The 17,677-nt window shown below is 40.7% G+C and overlaps 1 protein-coding gene across 2 annotated transcripts in view; it reads left to right on the top strand.

The window, feature by feature from the left end:
* The window catches only part of fgf11a (fibroblast growth factor 11a), a 131,664-nt gene that overhangs the window by 46,649 nt on the left and 67,338 nt on the right, over positions 1-17,677 (top strand). For both annotated transcript variants that reach the window (XM_061710671.1, XM_061710670.1), the window contains one exon: positions 15,433-15,543. In XM_061710671.1, the coding sequence (XP_061566655.1) occupies positions 15,433-15,543 (111 nt within the window). The remainder of the gene's footprint in view (positions 1-15,432; positions 15,544-17,677) is intronic.

Below are 17,677 nucleotides of genomic sequence, written 5' to 3'. Positions count from 1 at the left end.
AATGTAATATAAAACTATGAGAACTCCCCTATCCAGATCCTTTCTAAACTTTTGGGGAAATATTCTTTCCATATCATACTCCACTTGCTCTCATTTCAGTACAAAACAGGTTATAGCTTCTGTGGCTGCTGCCGAGCGTTTACCATCGGCAGCAATGAATAAAAAATGAAATATTAACAGTTGTAAAATGCATATGCCCATGGATTACTGGCCCCGAGCTCTCGTGCAAGTGGTGAGAAAGACAATATTAGATTCAGTGGGGAGTAACAAGCTTATTAACTGCGGCGAGAGAGGAGAGGAGTTTCTGAGACCAGTGTGCAGAAGCGTGGCATGTTAAGTAGCAGCGACCGAGCACCAACTTGCCCAAAGTGCTATATTTGATAAAGGAGAATTGTACTGAAATGACTTTTGCCAACTGGTGAAGAAAGATGGCAGGAGGCTTATTTGTGGGCACGAAAAGTCACAGTTTGCACACACTTGTGTCATGCAGAGGCAACAGAACAGAGGAATGGACCCGGAAGATTACGGTCTCTTACAGCACGAGCAGCACGCGTCTGTAAATTACTGCTGCTCTGCTGCTCAGCCTCAAGGAGTAATTACTTGAAAAATTCAACTGTGCTTTGTTTCCTCCTGTCTCGCAGCACAAAGAGCGCTCCGTCAGGCGGCCGACGTGAGTTACAGTCGCTGTCTCAGGTACAATATAACTATTCAACTGCACTTGGCAGCTTAGAGATTGGATAGAAAACCCCCTCAGCAGCAGTGTCGCTTTTAGAAAGTATCTTTTTTTTTTATTCACTAAGTGGATTCACTGGTAGGAGTTTCCTTGGCTGCTCAGGTGCTTTTTTTGGAGATATGGATTACATCTCCGAACTGGATTATAAATAGTTTATTCTTACTTTATATTACTGGACTTGTATCAAACTTGGGTGCATTTAAATTATGTATTTATTTATTTTGAATTGGCAAAATACAAATAGGATAAAAATGAACAGAAAGAATATAATACCACGCTGTTTATGCCACTCAGTGATTTGTTTTTAGGCTGTTGGAGGACACCAGAGTCCCTGGAAGTCCAGTTCCTCCGAATTTACCTCTGATTTCTAGGAGGCAGTGAAAAGAGATGCAGAAGAAGCTGTGTCTGGATGCCATTGGAGAGAAAACAAAGCATCTGAAAGAGCAACAACCAGACTAGTTTTGTGGCTTCGAGTCGTGGCTTTTGTATGAGTCATTGAATAAAACTCACTGCCAAATTGTATAATTTTCTACAGTGAATGAGTGCAGGTAGCCATGAGGAGATCACAACAACGTGTGCACATCTTTGTCATGAGGCAACAGTGCCAACCACGACACCAATAAGTAGGTCTAATAAGTAGTACTGTATAAGACAGCAAGTCTCTTCAAAACATCCAGTTACCATGGTTATTATGCCACGTAAACAGATCGTCTCTTTGGCATTTCTTCTCTTCCACCTTACTACTAACTGACATTTTAAAGAGCACTGGTTTGTATTTACTTACAAGGCCGTTTTGGGCAAATACCCCCATATCACTGCCGCTTCGTGTCTCCAGCAAGGTGTGGGTACGACTCCCGCTCATCACATCAACTCTTCTTCAGAGCAGGGTTATAATAGTTTTGAATTTTTCATTTTAGTTTAGTTTTATTTCGTTTTGACTTTTTTTCCTTCAATTCAGTTAGTTTTAATTCGTTTTTAGTGTGGGTTTGCTAGTTTTTATTAGTTTTTATATTTTCAATAATGCTTAGTTTTAGTTTAATTTTTATTAGTTTTAATTTTAGTTTTAGTTTTGATGTCACGGACCGTGAGGTGTTAAGGTGCCGTAGCTGCCAGTTGGAGATAAACGGCCAGAGCGGAATAAATTGATCATACCAAGAGGCTAATATTGACAGGGACGAAAACGGAGGAAATGATATCTATAATTTTAGTTCGTTTTAGTCAGTTTTCTAAACACGCATTATAGTTTCAGTTAGTTATTGTTTTTGTCTTTTAATTTTCGTTTTTATTTAGTTCAGTTAACTAAATAGTTTTTTCAATTTTAGTTTTGGTTATTTCGTTCGTTTTCGTGAAAGTTAATAACTCTGCTTCAGAGTCCCTAAAATCCACTCAGAACTTTGTATAAAAAAACTTGTTCCTACGCTGCAGTTTGGTCATGAAAAAATCAGCGAAATACCTGCTTTAACTGCTATTCTTAAACCAGTCTTGAGTTATTTTCTGATGTCTCAACTGTATGCTCTGCTCTTGTAAGTTATCTGGTTTTGCTTTTTGGTGCACAGGTCTCTCTCCAAAAAGAGATTTCATCTCAAGAGACTGTAAAAATAACGCTCTTTACTGTGGAGAACCCGGGTGAACTTTTGAGGGGGAACTGGACTTAGAGCTACTTTTCACCTAAAATAAATAAAACAGCTCCAGTCTCAGAGATTTCATCACAGGTGAAGGAAACCCTGTATTATTTATATTTAGACCATTCATTTTGCATCACAGTTACTCACTTTATTACATTTTCTGTACCACAGAGCTTCTGCTTTGCAACATCACTAATATGCAGTTTCAAAAATGGTCCATAATGCACTGCTTTACACAGACTGTGTCACGAGAAAGTAATGTTTTGAAAGAAAAAAAACCCCACAATGCATAATTTGTTCAACCCTCTATGAAAACAGAAAATGTGATTTGTGATTTGAGTTGTTTTAAGGTGCATCACATCAGGCAATCTGTTACGGTTACGGTTGGAGACTGTACAGTTGTTGGACTAGAGCATATGTAACATAAAGTTTGTATAACATGTAATGATGCTGCACAGTCAACAGAAAGTCGTCTGCCTGCGTAGTTTCAGCTCAAAATAAGCCACAATGTCAGTAGAGGTTTTTTTTGGCTTTGGGAGTGAAAACAGTCTAGTTGTCATCACTTCAGCTACTTCGTGCATTTTCATTGAATTTGACATTGAAGCTGTGAATTCAGAGCTGAAAGAATATAATTACTTTAATTTTAAATATATGGCTTGTCATATTGTGCTGTTAGTTATACAGATTGCATTTGGTTTTGTTTGGTGGCTCCTGGCCTATTGCTCAGTCAGGTCTCCCCATGGGCTCCTAGGCAACCAAGCAGCTGCAGATCCCAGTGACACTGTGCTCGTCCTTGTTTTACCTTCAGCCTTCTTTTGGACCAATGGAGAAATTCAATCAGAACGAATTTAAGATAACCTTAGTTAGGGTTATTTTTTCGATTCCGATTCCATTTTCGATTCTGCTTAACGATTCGATTCTTTATCGATTCTCTTATAAATTCTCATTTGGAAAAAAGGAGAAAAAAACAATTTTAGTATCAACTTTGTTTTAATAAAACAAAGTTGATACTAAAATTGTTTCTTTGTTTCAATTTCTTTGTTACTCTGATCTTTTTTGTTCAAAGATATAAAACTTTTATATCTTTGAACAAAAAAATATAAGTGAGGTCTTGCCCCCAGCCTTGGGCTCCTCGATGGTACCAGGGGGTCCCCACAAAATGATTTGTAATATACAGTAAAATATGTATTTAATATAAAATAATAATAAAATAAATATTCTTCTGTACAAATTAACTAAAAACAACAAATTATTTTGTGGCAATTGCACAAGAATGTCCAGTTACATGTTCAACACCACAAATTTAGTCACTGCTGGTGACATTCATCTATTCTGGCCTGATACTCTTCCCTGTCTTGATGAAAGGAGAATCTAGTGGTAGATGCTCTTTAACTTCTCCATAGATGAGCTGACGAGCTGCAGCTGTGTCAGGAGCTCTGCTGTCTGCCGGAGCGCCTGGCACGTCCGCGTGGCGCAGCTGTTCTAAAGCATGATTTATGGTTCCGCGTTAAACCGACGCACCGTACGGCGTAGGGTACGCCGTACGGTGCGTGTCACCGCGTACCCTATGCCGTAGGCTCTGCGTCGATTTAACGCGGAACCATAAATCAGCCTTACCACACGCCTGACTCCGCGCTCCCAGCGCATCAGCCGGCCGAGTCCTAACAGTTTCCCCCCTTTGGTAAAATGTCCACATTGCAAGAATTGTCGCCCTGTTGTCATCCTTTTTGGTAAAATGTAACCAAACTTTCGAGCGTTTATGCCGCTTTGTCCCCGTGTTTTCCTGCTGGGCGCGAATGTGCACGTTGCGCAAGGTGCTTGGTGACGTCATTCGCGCCCACTGGAATCTATAAGGGAATCGTTTGCGAAAAAGGCAAACGATTCCAAGGAATTGAAACACTGGGAACCGGTTCTCAACAAGACCCGGTTCCTGATTCCCATCCCTAATTGCTAAGCTAAAATAGTTACCTTGAGGTAACTGGCTTAAGTTGGATGTGTTTCAGCTGCCTATTTTTGCTTTTACCAGGGTTGGTGGAGTCAGCTCCCGCCAACTTAGCACCACGGAGAGCGACGGAAAAAGCACTCTTGTAAAAATTTGTGGGTGATGTCACTGTGGATCTGTCCAGTTCTTCTTCTGACCTGACTTTAACGTTGAAGCAATGCTTTGTTAATTCCTGTTTTTAGGGATCACAAGTAACTCTTTCCCAGGTGAGAATTCAACCATGTGATTTGTTTAGATACAGTGTGTCTTTCCCTGAATGTAATGAGAAGGATTTCCAAACTGATAAAAGCACCACCAGAAATAAATCACATTACTTATTACTGCTTTAATGAACGTCAGCGTCTTTACGCTACATCAGCAGCTCATGTCCCCTGTTAGTCATGGATTCCCTTTGAGGGCTGCGATGCATAAAGCTGCTGACTGTCTCTCTGTAGCGTTTCTAAGTTTGAATCCTGTGAAACACAGAAGCCTTTTGCGAACCACCGTGACCATAATTCATCAGCGGTGATGCACATCTGTGCTCCCAGGACCCCTACGCTGCCGCTGCTGACACTGACTGAACAGAGAGCGTTTAGGAAGACATCTCAACAAACAGATGAAAGTATAGTAATCAGTTATTGCCGCTGTGACATCAGCTCCAAGTGATCTAACAGAGGAAAAAAAAGTAATTACGCATTCGCTAAACGGGACGTCAGTGGCGACTCATCAGTGTGTCCCAGTGCTGCTGAAGTGAAATCAGTACACATTTAAATGCTTTGTGGTGAAATCTTAGACAACCCCCCACCTCTAACTCTGCCCTTTCCTTTTATTTCTGAGTGACAGTCTGTCATTCAGTCTCTGCTCCTGTAAAGAGCTGCTACTCTTCCTTCACCCTTTTCTCAATTCATCAGTTCTCTGCTCCTCGAAAAAGAGCAAAAGTAAGGGCTTCCCTGCTCATTAGGCATGCCGTTTTTGGGATGAGAAGTGTAAAAAAGAATAGGAAGAGGGAGAGAAAGTGAGGGGCGATGAAAGCAGAGCGAGGGAGGGGAAATGAGAGCGAAAAAAAGGAAAATAAATATTAGGGAGGACTGATTATGCAGCGAGCAGGAAAAAAAGAGGACACCTGAATGTCAGGCTTTTACGAACATACAGCTGGTGGCATTAGTTTATTAGAAAAAAAAACTATGTACAAACAGGAACAAAGGACTTGAATTTAAAGTTAGCCAAGGTTCCCTTACCTTTGACCCCTTTGCTTTTTTAGAGTGGTTTGTAATTTTATTAAATCAAAATCTCCTAATTTGAATTCTGACGTTTGGCCAATGCAAGGAAGAGACCAAGAGACGACGCAACCAAAGTCCAAATCCCTCGTTTGTATGTGCAAACCTCAACAATACAGCTGGTTCTGATACTGAATCAGACGTCAGAAACACTGTTAGCAGTTCATGTTGTCATGCCAACAACAGATAAATAATCTTTCAATCTCAATCACTACCAGTGCAGTGTATTTTCTAAAAATCATTTATTTCCTTTTTTCTTCTTTTCTTGCTGCATTCTTCTTTTTCGTCTGCTTTTATGCAGCTGGCCAATTGCGAACATCAAAAACAATGTGCATTACCATGGATGGCCGTGTCATTTGCTTCAGTCAACGGTTCTTATGCGGCACTACATGTAGTATGTAGACACGCCGGCTGAGGGGGCCGAGGAGACGTCAACCCTATCAGAGGTTCCCGTCTGGAGGGTTTACCTGGAACTCCTGCTCGTGGAAACGTGCCTCATAAAGCCAACATCTTCACACCGGTCTTTACCTTTTATCCTCACCTAGTACTGCCAAGATCTTTGCAGTGGCGTGGAAAAGTTGCATGACAGTACAGCAACCCCTGGCGGTAAAAAGAGCATCTGCCAGCATCTATTAGGAAGTGTTACATTGAACATAAGATGCTGTGCCTGAAGTTTTTGCACGTTCTGACACAAAACACTCATGGTATCAGTAAGGGGTGTTGAACTCCTGCAAGTTTTAGATGTTTTCCAGCCTCCTCCTAATCATCTCAGTGCCCTACTTTGGCTCTATATTCAATATTAAGTCCAGGAATGATTTGCATCCCTAAATTATTAACAGCAGCCAACCAGCAGCACACCTCAAGTCTGTTTTGTTGGTAACTGGTTTTCAGTTTTTGTGGTTCTTGTCAGTGCTCTGAACGAGCTGAAGCTGTCTAAAAGTCTTTTTGGGAAGACTAGACAGATGACCAAACACACTGACTGATATTTGTTTGATCTAATGCATAACTGATTTGGAAACCATTTTTATGCGGCTCCTGAAGCTCAAGTCAGAGTTACTTAAAACAATTTCTAACCTGGGTTTTAGCCCAGGTATGGGATCATGCCACAAAATGTTTACATGTTCCGTTTGTGGTTCAATACAGTTGTCTCTGGCTTGTCTTCATTTAGCTGAAGGAAGTTTGACTGCATGCAACTATTCACTTCCTCTAAGCACTGACAGAATGAGTCTAATGGTGAAAGAGCCAAATAAATCTGAGTGTCATCTGCATAGCTGTGGAGCTTCATTGTTGTCATGCTTGATTTGAAGGGGGAAAAGCAGGTAAAGGCTGAACAAGACTAAATATGTATCCTTGAGGGACTCCCTGTCATGATTATAGGCTGAGATTGTTCACTAACGAGAACAACGGAACACTGCCTCATAACCAAACTCAGTTTTATAGTCTGTGTAATCAAAAGCTGAGCAAGGATCAAAGGGAACTAAAATCCATGTTTGTCTTGAGTTGGTATTTAGATGGACACCATATTTGACCTCACCTGGTGCCGTCGCAAAGCTATTAGGTTGTCTGAAGCCAGACTGAAAGTCTGTCCAGGAGACCATATGCATTCAAGACGTTTTTCAGCTGAATCAAAACATCTGTCTCGATAATTTTCCCAATAAAGGAAATATTAGAGTTTATCCTGTAATTATTTATTTATTTATTTTAAATTCAGGCTGCCTTTGCTTATTAGAGGCTTAATGACTTCTTTTTGTGCAAAATTAAAGAAAGCGTGTGAAAGGAGTGAATAAATTCCAATCTTCAGCACAACACTATTTCTAGAGTAAAAATAGTTTGAAAAAGCGCTGGCTGGCAGGGTGTCTGAACCGCATACTGATGAATTCAGATTCTTAACTACCTCCTCCAAGCTTTTCCAACATATGCAACAACAGCACATGTTGACAATCTAATCAAATTGTTGGTGTGTGGCTGCAGCGCCGTCAGGCGTTCAACGCCATCACGACTTTAATTGGGAACCTTTCGATGGAACACTTTAGTAAAATCCCCTCCTAAAAACTAAAGATTACTGTAAATTTTACATTTGCTAAGATTTAAATACTCATCATCCCATATCGCTTGACCTCCACCTTCTTTTTACGCTAGCTTACTTTTAACACTGACACTGGAACAAAGCCCTCGATTCCTAAGCTGGACGGTAAACACAGAGGACTCTCGAGAAAAGGCACGTCGGAAGAGACAAAGATATTTGTACTTTGTGTTCCTGCTGTGTATGCATGATGACAGACAGACACAGTCCCTGGCAGACAATCTCTGCTCTTTCAGCCAAGTCCATTCTCTTCACACTCACACACACACACACACGCCCACGTTAAGTATAGCGGTGTGTAATGGGGGTGAAAATAACACTATTTGCAGCCCAGTTGTCATTTGATGTTAGCAGCCGGAAGGTTCAAGGTGACTTTACTGGTTGAAATTCTTAACAAGGGAAATTAATCCCAGTCTTTATTAAGGTCACGCCATAATTGGCATTGAATGTCCGTGGGATTATGAGCCACAAATCCTCCTCTCACACAGCACCACATGCTCTTACGCTGTAGGATATGTTTCACAAAATCTATTATCTGCCTGTGCTGGCCATCCACTCAAGCCGACACGTTCCCAGGATGCATTCGTATGTGGCAAAAACATGAATTTGCTTCAGTCCCGTTGTGTCAATGGCATTTAGGCAAAAGAAGAATTCTGAGGCATCTTCAAATCTGAGTCCATGGTTGGAAAATACTGGAATGGTCTTGTTCATGCGTCAGTGAAGAATGGTGCAGATCGGGTAATAAAAAGCTGCTAAAAATGACTCTTTCTGAGAGAAAAGTTCAGTTATCCAGGGCAGACTGGGATTAGAGCTGCGGCTCCTCCACATCCAGAGGTGCGATCTGAGGTTGTTGGAGTATCAGGTTAGGGTGTCTCCTGGATGCCTTCCTGGGGGTGTTTCAGGCAGATCCAACCAGGAGCAGAGCCTTCAGCAGACCTAGGACATGGTGGAGCGATCAGGTCTCACGGCTGGCTTGGAAATGCCACGATATTCCCCTCAGAGGTCCTGGAGGATGTGTTAGGTTAGATGAAGGTATGGACCTCTTTGCTCAGGTTGCTGTCCCACCAGCAGAGGATGGATGGATGGGTGGATGGATGGATGGATGGATGGATGGATGGATGGATGGATGGATGGATGGATGGATGGATGGATGGGTGTGTGTGTGGATGGATGGATGGATGGATGGATGGATGGATGGATGGATGGATGGATGGATGGATGGTCTTTTTGGGCCTCTTTAACAAGCTTTTGCTATTAGAATGAAATGAAGTGATAACAAATCTTAAACGTAAACTTGAACCGAACTGAAAGTTTTAAAAACATTTCAACATACACTGGAGCTTTATTCAGTAGTCTGCTAATATAACCATGCAAATAAAAATAAAAGGGTTTAAATAAAAAAACACAGACAGCAAAATAACAGCTCAGGCAGTTACTGAAGTCGTCCTTCTCATCCTGACCCCACTTAAAGCAGCACAATGTAACTTTCAGCTTTTGTTGAGTTTGGCGGCTCCTTTGGACAAAAGCGGTAGTGCTTTACCAGTAGTGTGGAAGGGTTCCTACCATCCACCTCCAAGTTACATTGTGCCAGTGAAGGCGATACAGACCCCTCAGACCATGACAGAGGTGTCATTAAATCTGTTGTAAGTTGATGTACCATCACAATGACTTTGGAAATATTATATTAAGGTGGAAAAGTTACATAGTGCTGCTTTAATGCTTTTACAGTTCAGTTTAAATGTCCATCAGCTCCTTTCACTTTAGTACTTTATCTCTGTGCTATTTTGACCAAAAAATCTTTTTTATTAAGGCTGTAGGAAATTGCGTCAACTTTTTTCTTTGATTACTCATATCCTGCAGACTTACCGGCACAAGAATTTCTTAAAAACTGCATTTTTTTTCTCAGATTCTAACTGAACTAAAACTAACTTTCATTTCAGGATGCGTGTGCAACTAAATGTTCAACTGAACCCTGTCAAGAATGACATAGACGGAGCCAGAAATACAAAAACTTTATTGTCTTTATCTTGAATGATCGGTTAAGTCACAACTCTGCAGTAAAATCACCTGGTAGCCTTTCTGCAGACCAGCTGTTGAAATTCCATTATACTGACTGAAAATAGAAATACAGCAACAACTTTTAGCACTTAATAGTGAGTTAAAGTGTAAAATACTGGAAAAAAAATCCACTGTATATATGTCTGTATTTAGTTAAAGTGTGTGTGCTTATACGTTAACAGCTTTAGTTTACGTAACCCTGCGCCTCAGGTGTGTCTCCTGGCAGCGTCTCCTGCCTTTAGCAAAAAAGATGCAAATGTCAGAGGGCCTGTGGCCATTTGTGCGTGTGAAGACTGTATCCCTGCGGCACACACGCATCAGTAATCTTGTGCGACCTTGTGTTGGGGAGGAATTCTGGATCACAGCGGCGCTATCAAACAGGGGCTGTGCAGAGGCGGAGCCTCGTCAAAGGTCAACACCGTCCTCCCTCTGCTGTTTTTGCACGGCGCAGTTGTGCCCGGTGGCAGATGTGTTAAGCAGCACATGGCCTGGTGTGCAGCCTGAAAGCTTAATTTGAGATTACCACTCAGGATATAACAGATTACTTCACTCCACGTTTGACCTTCTGCGTCTCGTCAGCCAGCAGCGGATGGATGAGCTCTTATCTTTCAGTAATTACAGCGACTCGGTCTCGGTGAGGAGGCCAGAGCCCGCCGTGAAAAGCTTCTAAACATGTTGTGTCACACTGTTTACATGAAAGCCCAGATTAAAGTCTCGAATTCCTTTGACTAATGCAGCAAATTCACAGTTTATAGAAGGAAAATGAAATCAGCTTCAGGTCAACTTCCTGATCCTCACAGATAGATTTCATTTTTGAAAACGGTAAAAATGCTGACCCTCACATCATGGAGAATGATAACTTTGAAAATTGCTGAGATAATGAACAGAAAACTTCTCATAAAGCTCACATAATCGCAAACATGTCAACAAAAACCCGCGGGGATGCCAACCTTGCACATTGATTCCTTGAATCGATGTGCTTAAGGGACAGTTTAAATAAGTGGCGTTGTCCATTAGCATGCCTCTGTCTTTTTATTCACACAAGCCTCCCTTCTGTCGACCGAGGGCCAACTGCCAGATGCCCCCAGACTTCTCGGTGCTCATCCATATTTGATGCGTCTCATTAAAAGTTGATTGTGGAAACACTTCAGCATTCTGGCATTCCCTCTGATCCACTGTTTGGTCTCCCTCAGCACTTTCGGCTGAAAAAACCCTCTCAGTCGTGTGTGAGCGGCCGCTTGGAAGGAAAAGACACACGAGGTTAGATGAACACAGACTGTGTGAGAAGAAGCTCCTCTGATGTCATCCATGGGTTTTATGAGGAGTCCCTTTGAAATGTCTGTCCCCCCTGAAATGATCTGAAGCAAAGGTCCCTCAACGAGAGGACCAAGCTGCTGGACCAATAACCTAGCAGCAAGTTTTAACTTGCTTCGGGATACTTTGTTAAGCTTCCGCCCAGAATCCTACCAAACCAGCCCAAAAGCAGTCGCAGTCCTTTCTTAGCACTAGGAATGGGTGATATTTTACCGTTCACGATAAACCGTCAAAAATATTCCCCACGGTAAGAATTTGTCATCTCGCGGTAAAAATGATAAATTGAGGAAATGAGCCAGAAAGAAAGAAAGAAATGAGCCTGAAAGAAAGAAAGAAAGAAAGGAAGAAATGAACCTGAAAGAAAGAAAGAAATGGGCCTGAAAGAAAGAAAGAAAGAAAGAAATGAGCCTGAAGGAAAGAAAGAAAGAAAGAAAGAAAGAAAGAAAGAAAGAAAGAAAGAAATGAGCCTGAAAGAAAGAAAGAAAGAAAGAAGGAAAGAAAGAAAGAAAGAAAGAAATGAGCTGAAAGAAGGAAAGAAAGAAAGAAAGAAGGAAAGAAATGAGCTGAAAGAAGGAAAGAAAGAAAGAAAGAAGGAAAGAAATGAGCCTGAAGTAAAGAAAGAAAGAAAGAAAGAAAGAAAGAAAGAAAGAAAGAAAGAAAGAAAGAAAGAAAGAAAGAAAGAAAGAAAGAAAAAGTATTTTTTTTATCGTCATTTTTATCGTTATCAGGATAAATGCCAGAAATTATCGTGATACATTTTTTAGTCCATACCGCCCATCCCTACTTAGCACCATTAACAAGCCACATTATCTTCAAAATAAAACTAATGATACTCTTTTGGTCTTCATTTGCAGCTCAGAGGTCGACTCACGACAGTTTTAAACCACAATTGGCATGGTGACAGCTATTAACTGGCTAAACCAGCTGTCAATCATAAGACCATACCCCTAATTACGCATACATGCAATTTCAAAATAAAAAGGTTGAAAAATGGCAAAGTGAACAGGTTTTCCTGACTTTTTTTGCTTCTACACACAGAGATGCTGCTGAAACCTTATGTGACCACATCAACATCTCGCTACAAGATTATAATCATGTTTAACGTCTCATGATGCCCATCACGACATTGTTGTACCACATCTTGTCAGATGTCGATGTTGATGTTCAGCGATGCTTATTTGGCTACAATAAGCAGATAAAAGCAGCGAGGCAAGTTGTTGTACACGTCAGGCAAACAGCTGTTCAGAACGAGGACACCGCAAATGTTTCTCAATTGTTTGAGCAAAGGATGTGTTGTGGATATTTTGATGTCATGATTTTGCATCGCAGTGATTTACTGTATAAATCCATGTTGGTACACATCATTGCACGGTGGATTATCCTGCTCTCCTCTATTCTAATCCCAAAACAACACCTTTGAAAACCATTCAAATCCAGTGTACATAATCAGGTATCTATATAAAGTGACCAGGACGCTGCTTTAGTTGACCAACCTGCACAAACCCCCAAACAGATGCTGTCTTTTAAATGAAATCACCATCTATAGTGTCATTTTCATTTTTATGACTTCATTCTTTTTAAACACACTTTAAATACAATGTTGGAAAATGTGAACATACTTTGGTAGCTAACCAGCTTGCCAGCTTTGTTCTCTGCTGGTCGACCTCACTCCAGAAATGAACGTCTCTCGGACTGTTTGTTCTCCCCCGAGTCTCCGAGGCCCGTTAGGCTCTTAATTATGATGCAGCGGTCGCTCATGAGCGTCCGCGCTCATATTTCCAATCTCTTCAATGTCACAACTCCTATGAGGATCTATTTCTCTTCTTATTGAATGTTCACTTGGTTATTTCTTTTTTTTTTTTTAAATCATTTTTTTTGCTTTTACCTGATGTCACACAATAAACTGAAATCCTACTCCGATCTTCTAGCTGGCATCTGCTTGTCACCATGTACAAACTAATGCTAGCTGACAAAGCTTAGACAACTTCCTTTTGCTTTTTTAAAGGCTACCTCACGGCCCATGACAACATATAGAGTTAAAGTCTGGCCTAACTTATATTTAGTACTGATTGTCACATGTAGCAGCTCAGAGTTAAGCTGTTCAGGCAAGCAACTCAAGCACACACCCCTATACATGCTTCATGTCAGTTATTTTTTGATTTGATATCTTTTATTTCAAACATAAGCACAAAAAAAAAAAAAAAAAAAAAAAATATATATATATATATATATATATATATATATAAATTAATAAATAAAACAGCAGAACAATAAATAAAAAAAACATAAAAAAAGAACTATAATAATCACTAAATAATAAATGTACCATTGTAAACATAGTAGACGAGAATTAATAAATACATAAAAGCAAATGTGTTATGCTCAAAACAGTTATGCCTTTTAGTTCATTGTTCTACTAAAAGAAAATAAACCCCACCTTCACTGCAGCATCCACCTGCAGACCCCAGGTCTTACGACCGTGACGGGGGTTCAGTGTTTACTCGCCACTCCCTACTAAACTGTGGAAAGTGATGACGTTTAGATCCAAGATGCTAAACTCTTAAGTCTATAACGTATTAATTATAGTGTGAGTTGACTGACTGAACGGACACAGTTTATTACAGCTTTCCACCTTCGGTGGCGGACATGTGTTGTTTCAATCGTAACGTCAATACAATGCATGCATTTATACCAAATCCACAAGTAAATATTTCTTCCCAGCCTGACAAGTAGGTGCTCATAGTCAGCGATAGGGAGGACACAAATATCTAAACGTCTGTTCCGTGTTGAAGAAGATTTTTGTCAAGTACATGCCGACTTTGATTTGGAAGGAGAATATTTGACTTGTGAGGATGACGATTGGTGATCAAGTGACAGTGAAAGTGACCAAGTGTCTGTGTCAAATGGCAGTGACGTGTTCGTTCACAGCGGTGGTGTTCACCAAGCAGCACGTCGGGGCCTCCACAATCGCCAGCGTTGGCCCAACCGACCTCAGTTATAGCAAAGTTTCTGGACATGAGGGAGGAAACTGAGGCGGAAAACGTAGAGCAGTAGAAAGCCGTGGGAACAGGTTAGGTCATCAAAATATCACTGTAAATATCGATGATAATGTCTGGGCTCATATGACCAATGAGGAAGAGCATCATGAGTGGATCTGCCTGTTCGGTGTCATGGTAACAACGATTTGACGAGCGCTAAACCCACTGATTCTCTCAATTTATTTTTAGATTTATGATGATTTCTGGGACTTTATCACAAATAAAACTATGAAACATGCTCAAAAATACATATAATATACATATATAATATATAAAATTTATGAAAGAAATACAGAGATGTGGAAAATATAAACAGATATAAAATACGTTCAAAATTCAGTTTTACTGAAATATGGCCGCCGCTGTGTGACATCACAATATGCAAATTAAATTAATTACCGGTAATTTAATCCAATCATAACTTTCATTTCATGTTTAATGTTTTGGTATTTTTTTTTTCATTTACAGTATTTCTTTATCTGTAACCGCTTTCAAGCCTTTTAGATTTTGGTGTGAACGTTGAACATTTTCTTTAAAAAACACCTAAAGGGCTAATTTCATGCTCCCACCAGCTTCCAAAGCTTGCAAACAGTAAACAAACAGAGGAAGCTGGTTTAGCAACTTGTGGACGACACTAGAATTTGAATTGATTCAATGTGACATGCTGGAGCCCGAAACGTGAGCTGGTACGAACGTGAGCTGGTACGACTTATACTTGCTCTGCAGGCTTCATCAGGGGAGCTGAGCCTCCTCATCAGCAGTGTGGGCTATCTGATGTACTCGCTGCGCCACACGGACGCTGGCAGTAATCTCACTTTAAATAACCGGTTGTGAAGAGGAGTGAAAACGTTTTTCTTTGAATGTTCTCCAACAGCCAACTTCTTCATGCCCTTACTTCTAACCAAGTCCTACACATGTTTGCTGGGCTCACCTTCTCTCAGATTGACAGGTAGCTGCTGCAGGCGCCTACGCACACGTGTGGAAAGCACACACACACATGCACGCGCGCGCGCATGCACGCACAAGAAAAAATTCAGATAAATAGCTTTCCACCTTCACTTGAAGAAGATACTGCTTTTTAGCTGATACCAAGGTCTCATCAATCCTGCTGGAGGCCACCGTCCCTCTCTGTCTCTCTCGTGCACATACTTCACCGTTTGTTGAGTTCAGCGGGTACATATCAAAACCTGCTTCTAGTTTGGTCTGCTTGCAAGCTCACAGGTAGGTGTGAGCATCAATATGTGTCGCCTGACAAGCGTGAAGACTGTGTGTGTGTGTTACGGGACGCTAAACGTGTGTGCTGCCACTGTGTTTGCTCTGCAGAGCCCCAGCTGAAGGGCATCGTCACGCGGCTCTACTGCAGGCACGGCTTCTACCTCCAGATGCTGCCGGATGGCACCATGGAAGGCACAAAGGACGAAAGCAGCTCCTTCTGTAAGTGAAAGCGCTCTAAATCACTGACGCTGTAGCTGTCAAAGGTGGCTGCTCCGCGGATCAGTCACTGCGTGCACCTTGGGGATTCTTTCATCCCGAAAGACATTTAAAAAAGGGCTTCCTGGTAACAGACTTAGTATATGAACATCCTGACAATTCTCCCGTGGTTTTTATTTTTCCTTTTTTATTTTAATTCACATTACGATCAATCAGGTTGAAAACATGTCCACACTTGGTGATGTTCTGGGTGAACGCCAGTTAAATGGGGTTTACTCTTTAATATTATAGGATAAATGATCTTTAATAAAACTCATGTGACATCATTCAGCTGAAATACCACAATGCTAAATTACAGAAATCTTTGCCAGTGGGGGAGATTTCAAACTTAAAACCAGCAAAGTAGCCTAAGATAGTCTTCTAGTTTTCTTAAAATAAGGCCTTTTTTAAAAATTTCATAGGAATTGTTTTTAGCAGTGTTTAACAGGAAAGTGTCATATTTTTAAAGCTCAGTTCATAGCAGCTGGTTTTACGTGGTGGTTCGTCTTCCAGAGGACAAGAAGCAACTTCTATCAGTGTCTCAGTCAATCTCAGTGATTGTGCGTATTGGTAAGGGGTTGGTGCTATCATTGCCTGGGGCAACGGGGGCAATCTGGGGTTGAGGGTCCTGCCCAGGGTCACTCTGGTCCACCTAACCCTCCACAGGCGAAGCCTGTTTGAAATTGCTGTAAAACCAGATGTGCAGATGTGATTTAAGGGCGATATAATGATGGGGAGGTTTGCCAATTCTGTCTGTGATGTCACAGTACCCTGCAAATCTGAGCAGCTCATTGAATTACGCAATTTCAGATTGAAGTGATCCAGAACAAGTTTTTAAATCATTTGTGCCTTTAAACACCCAGACATGTTTTCAAACATCATTTATTTCACAATAAGGACCCTTTACATATTATTAACACATTTCTATAGCTTTCTTTTTAGCAGATTCATGTCCTTTTAGGTCAATTACTACACTGCAAAGGCAGTCTTTCTGGAAATAAGGCTAATATTTCTAAATCTACTCACTTTTTCTTAAATTAAGCAAAACATCTCTACCGATGGGATAAGAAAAAGTTGGACTACAATTATTAAAAATAGCAAATAGTCCAGCGTCTAGACAAATACAAGACTAATATTCTTGAAGCAAGTTATGTTTATTTTCTTAGAAATTAGTTTTTTGCAGTGAACTCTGATCCAAGGAGATCCACAACGTTTTCCCAAACCTTGAAATACTGTTAGTGAAACAGGGAAAATGTTGTCTCCAACTACAGATGAAGTTATCTGAAGTTACTAACATGCAGGTAGGTGCAGAAGTACTTGGACAATGACGAACGCTTTTATGGTTCTGTCTTTACACACCAACACAGTGGAGTTAAAATAAAATGACTGCGATGGGATCAGAGTGTAAGCTTCCAAATTTGATGGAAATATGAATATGAATATTTTGAGCAAAGAAATGACATCTTTACTCTGACAGAAAATAAGTTAAATTGTCCATGTGCAGCGGACATTTGGAGTCCAAAACACATGACTGGAGTCCAGATCTTTCAATATGAAGTCCGAGGAGTTCTCAATGAGAGTGAAAGAGGCAGTCGTTGGGGTGAAAAACGACGTATCCTTTAGTGGCGAAGTCAATCACCTGATTTCAACCCAACAGAGCAGCTTTTCAGACTTTTTCCAGACTTCAGGCAGTCATTTATCGCTCAGCGTTGCTCCTCGTCTGTGAAATGATCTTCCTGATCATCTGAAGGCACGTCAGTCTGTTGACTCCTTTAAAATAAAGTTTGGAAATGTTTCTTTTAACAGGGCCTACGAATATTGATCTACACAATGTTCTAAAGCCTATTACCACAATGTTTCTTTAAGTTTGTATTCAATTTATCCATCTTTATCCATCGAATCAGTAAATCTTATGGTTTTTCGTCCATTATCTTCCTGAGTATTCCAATCGACTAGGGGTGTAACGATACACTAATCTCACAATACGGTACGATACACGATATTGAGGTCACAATAACGATACGATACGATATTCTAGCAGTATTTTTTTAACAACCTTGAATGAGGAACATATGACTGGAAAAAATTGTCTTTTATT

This window comes from Cololabis saira, chromosome 20, assembly GCF_033807715.1.
Source record: "Cololabis saira isolate AMF1-May2022 chromosome 20, fColSai1.1, whole genome shotgun sequence".
NCBI lineage: Eukaryota > Metazoa > Chordata > Actinopteri > Beloniformes > Belonidae > Cololabis > Cololabis saira.
Note: the sequence above shows the minus strand (reverse complement) of the source record. Positions and strands in the feature narration are given on the sequence as shown.